Raw genomic sequence first — 5158 nt, 5'->3', positions numbered from 1 at the left:
GTTAGTTAAGAATCTCTGAATCATTTGGTATTTTTGTAATGCTATATTTGATAAACTTTAATACGGTAATGTAATAACTAAAATTAATTTACCAAAATGTGGATATACAAATATATAACTTATAGAGAGTTAAATTAAACTTATTAAATCCTACGATATGTTACTTTCTGATCTCTCCCTAACCAAGAATATTTAAACAATGCAGTTACCACTAGAATTATCGACAATTATGTGTCGCAGAAATTGAAGAGCGAGGAATATAAGAAAATTATCAGGTTGAAGTAAAACGTAAAGAATTTGAACTCTCGACAAATGTTCAGAACACTGTTCCAGTTCTATCAGTTCAAATTAGAAATTGGTCGTTTCAACTACACTTAGTTGGCCAAATCGTAGATACTCTTATGGCGTGTCTTCACTGCCAGGCGGAAATTAACGCGCAGAGAAACCGTAGGGGAGTTTGAGGAACCGTATCTGGAACGCATCTGTGGAAAGGAAGTAGATCTCGAGGAACAAGTGCGGGCAGGTGCTTCGCAGGTGCGGCCAGGGGCGGAGCGAGGTCGTCTCTGCTTCGAAAGGGTGGTGTGTTGGCTGTGCTCGTGGAAGGTGAGATGGCCGTGTATGGGAAACGCCACGCGATCTGCCTCGGAACATCGGCAGCGACATTTTTATCAGCTTGTTCCCATGGTCCTTTATGGCGGCGGTAGCACCATGAACAACGATTACGCCGACGTTGAATCGCCTATGTGAAGGCACTTGACTGCCAGATGACCCGTCGTGCTCGCGCGATAACCTAAAAGGCACCCATGGCTTCGCTCAAGCTGTCAGAACTCACCTATTTATAAATCCCATTTCGCCATATTTTTGTTTTATCGACCTGGACGATGTTTCTCGCGACGAAACGGTGAGATCGCGCCGATGCGAAATGGAATTGGCGAGGGAACACCGATGGGATCGGATTGGTTTTACGATCTTTCAAGTAGACTTTTAATACTTTAATACCTGACGTGTCCGTGTTACTTAGGAATGGAACATTCTTTGGGAACCATGACTTAAGTGATTCTAGAAATTAGTCGTTTCTTTCGCTTTATTTACTGTTACATTCACCTGAACTGATGCTTCTTGCGGTGTGAACGATGAAACAACGAGTAAAAAAATTCGCAGGGAAACTTTAGTATCAATTGATTTTATATTCCAAGTAGTTTTTCAACCTTGAAATAATTAACTAAGGAGAAAAGCAGAGGAGGAGGGTAAAGTGAAACGATTCCAGAACTTAGTCATTTCTCTCTCATTTATTTATTTTCCTCTTTGAACATCTTTATCTACGAAACTGCAACAACAGAATCGCAGATTTTCGATCGGAGAGGAAGATTTCGTTGTACAGTAATCGAAGCGAAGCTATTCGCGAATTTTCCACAGACGAATGTGTTTGTCGGATTGAAGAACCGGTTTATCGAGTGAAAAAAAAAAAAAAAAAAAAAAAATAGAATCACGAGAAGGACGAGGTCTGCGGAATACCGGGTAACTGATGTTTCCGCAAAAGCCACTTGAAGTAATTTCCGTTCGAGCCTCTTGAGCGGCGCGTTACCATTTCGAAGGAAGGAGGATATCTTACCTAACTAAACGAGAACCACAAGGAGAAAAAGAAAAAAAAAAAAGAAGAAAATGATACACAGCTGCTCGAAGGTCTTACTAAATCTATATCGATCTTAATGTTACTGCAATCGTTGACGATTAAAAGATGCACCATCCGCGATTACTCTTTGGCTACCTGTTTGGCAACGTTGTCTAATGTTCGAGACTTGCGAATGAAGATTGGTCTATTCTTTGCTCTTTCTTTTTTATTTATTATCTCGTTTCTTATTTTGGAGTGTGCAAGTTTTAACTGTATAATTAATGTTATTGATGATCTTCGTCTTGCAAAATACGGAATAAGAACGAAACTGTTGATATAAATTAAATGAAATTGTCTAAAGCATTGCGAGTTACCTGCAATTCGACGATGCCATTCGAGAGAAAAAACGTAATTTATATCTGGGAATATTAAAGATTGACGAAAACGTGAAACGTGATTCGTTGCAGAAACAACACTCTCGACATTTCGATTCTCTCGCCGTTTTAAACAATTCCTTACCATCTAACCCGTGTCTGTGGTTCACTCGCAAGTGCAAATCTAAAATCTAGAAACGCTGTCGTGTTCCCTTGAATTTCGTACAATGTAATACTTTTCACCGATCAATCCACTCTGTGCGTGTCTCCTCAAGAAATTGTTTCGACTTTTCTACAAAATTTACGTAGCCTAGCTCAGAGATCGAAGCGTTAGCTTCCGAAACAAATCCTTTCCTACCACAATCGTTGGAGATTCTGGTCCATAGGCATCTGTTCCATGTAATTAACGTACTGCATCTGGTAATTGGCCGGTGGCAAGTAATTGGGGAATCCGTAATCGCTTCCCGAAACGTCCATCATCGGTCTGCCGTCGCTCGTCATAATTTTACTCTCCGTCGAGGTGCTCTTCAAATCCGAAAACGCCGCAACATCGCCGTTGACGCTGCTCGCGTTCCCCTTTATTTGCCTGTGACAGTCGTGCACACCGACTCGTGGATCCGTGGCCAAATTGTTCCTGAAATCCGTGCTAACGAGCACGTGCTGTCTGGCTTGTATCTCTCCGTTCAAGCTGGCTGACTTGTCGGCAAGGTCGGAGCTGATTTCCGTCTTGAATTCCGGGCTGATACTCGTGTCCATCCTCGGGTCGTTCGAGGTCGATCTGAATTCGGGGCTCAGTCGTATTTCGTTCATTCGGAAGTCCGGTTGCAACGGGACGCCGAGCTCCGCTGGCCTGATGTTGGACCAGTAGGGAGGATTGTAGGATTCTTGAAGATGCGGCTTGCCATCCTTGATCAGCACTGGCACGTGGATCTTCTTCAGCGATTGGTTCTTCATGTTCTGCGCCTGCAGTTTCTCCGCGTCCTCCAGCCTCGCGCGTTTGTTCTTGTACCGTCGGTTTTGGAACCAGATCTTCACCTGGGTGCTGGTCAGTTTTAGAGTCTGGGCGAGCAGCTCTCGCTCCGGGGCGCTCAGGTATCGTTGCTGCTTGAATCGTTGCTCCAGCTCGTACACTTGGTTCTGCAAAGAGTCGAGGGTGGATTTTTAATTGAGAAAGGCACTCGTATGGGATTGGATGGGATTACGGAAAATTTTTGATATCCGAGTGGGAAATTGAGAGCGGTTAAAGTTTAGTCGAGATAGAAGAAATTCGAATATACTGTAAATGCATAAGGATCCTCTCTCTGAGTCAAAATGAACGTTCTGCTTTCTGTTGATTTTTGCATCTTTGAGTTTTGCAAAAATCTACGAATTGATTGGCAATTAATGACTTTAATTAATTACGATATTCGATCGATAAATAATTTATAATTTATAATTATTTAATAATAATAACAATGATAACTCCCTGTGGGTCTGGGAGAAGAATAGACCCAACGTGTAATCCCTGCGTGTCGTAAAAGGCGACTAATAGGGTACGAATCGCATGATTATTCCTGTTTACTCACTTGAGAAAACAGCACTCTCGGCTTCCTCTTCGTCCTCTTGCCAGACTGACTTTTCCGCAGCTCTGTTTTGCTCGATGTGACCACGTTACCTGTAAAACATTCCCGACACTTCGTCACTCGCGAATCAATGGAACAAAAGGAATCTAATAAAATGGAATATCAGCCATGAAATACACTGAATTTTACGCACCGTCCTCTGTAACCGGTGAATCCTGATACGGAGGAGCGATCTGATTCAGCTGATGATGAACGTGCGTCAAGTCAGGATAGTGAGCGTAAGTCGGCATCATCGATTGCTCCTTGAACTTCTCTGCGTCCCAATTGTTATCTGGCACGATGTTGTAACCGTAATATTCCTGAGGCACGTGCTGCTGCTGGAACTGGTGTTGATGGACAGGAGGGTAGCAATCCATGATTCCGAGTTGCTGATCCTCGCTGAGAATGTCACGGACGCTGAACGGAGTTCCGGAGACCGAGGACGACAACATTCTAACGCATTCTCGCGAAATGTCCGCGATTTTCCTTCAAATCCTCGAACGATATAAACTCCGCTTTCAAGTATTCCGTCGCGCGGACAGAAGACAGTTTTCGACGTTCGACACTGTCACTTTTTCAACACATCTAGCCTATCATTTTCTACGTTCTTCAGAAAATGGTGGAAGACTCCATCCGAAGAACCTCTGCGTTCTTTCTACATTTATAATTTTTATCCTTATCTCTTTACAACGAATTTACAACAAAAAAGAGTAATCAAAGTAAGAATCTCTCGCGATCGTTTTCTACATTCTTCTTTAAAACAGATTCTACAATTTTATAGTTGTCTTCCAAACAAAAATGAATGAAGAAAAACAGCGTGGCACTTGTGATCTTTCTTTACGTACGAAGTTTAGAACTTCACTCTTGTTCGCCGAAAGTTTTGTAAACTTCTGATCTTCTTCGTTATCTCTACGATTTCACCATTGTTCTCCAAAAAAAAAGAAAAGAAAATTTCACTCAAAGAACTCTAACTCTTTCTTCTTTCATCCATCCATGATCGAAAATTCGCAGAAACGATTTGACGGTCGAATCTACCAGCTTGCAACTACCGACTCGTAAACCCCGACGATAACTTCTTCGAAACGTCGTAGCCTATGAAGGGTATAGTGACACTGGTCGAGCGCTACCAGACGAAACTGTAAAAATTGGAAACGGTTGGTTAGGGCCGCGAACACGCGCGAGTACCTTGAACGCTCGCGTTACCACGTCTCGGGGGATGATGGTCACGGCTGAACGGTCAGGCCGGAGGGCAGACGCTCAATGTGACTCGCTCTGACAGAGGGAGTCAAGTGTTGGCCTCTTCTCCGTGGTTCACACAGAAACAGAAGGTGAGCGCGTGTGCGTGTGTGACTGATTTTTACCAGCACGCTCCCGCTACATCTGTGAATCTCGTGCAGCGAGGCGACCACGGGGTGGTCTCATCTTCTGATTGGAGATTTTAATTTGTCTTTCGGTCGACGGATTACTCGGAGGGAGTTTGCCACGGGAGTTCGGCTCGCGAAAGGGGAGTTTTTCTTTCCCGCTGGTATCTTTCTTTCTTCGTTTCTCATTTTCAAAATCTTTGGTGCATT

General features: G+C 43.3%; 1 protein-coding gene across 1 annotated transcript; it reads right to left on the bottom strand.

Moving 5' to 3' along the window:
- Positions 1–1286: 1286 nt before the first annotated feature.
- On the bottom strand, positions 1287–4819 carry LOC122534320 (homeobox protein Nkx-2.5-like). The gene is made up of 4 exons (XM_043664836.1): positions 4791–4819; positions 3742–4723; positions 3552–3640; positions 1287–3123 (listed from the first exon to the last, which is right to left on the bottom strand). Exons 2-4 carry the CDS (start codon positions 4037–4039, stop codon positions 2341–2343), a joined length of 1170 nt encoding a protein of 389 aa, XP_043520771.1. The 5' UTR covers positions 4040–4723; positions 4791–4819; the 3' UTR covers positions 1287–2340.
- Positions 4820–5158: the final 339 nt, after the last annotated feature.

This window comes from Frieseomelitta varia, unplaced genomic scaffold (assembly GCF_011392965.1).
Source record: "Frieseomelitta varia isolate USP_RPSP 00005682 unplaced genomic scaffold, Fvar_1.2 scaffold_586, whole genome shotgun sequence".
NCBI lineage: Eukaryota > Metazoa > Arthropoda > Insecta > Hymenoptera > Apidae > Frieseomelitta > Frieseomelitta varia.
This window is presented reverse-complemented; position numbering and strand designations above follow the sequence as displayed.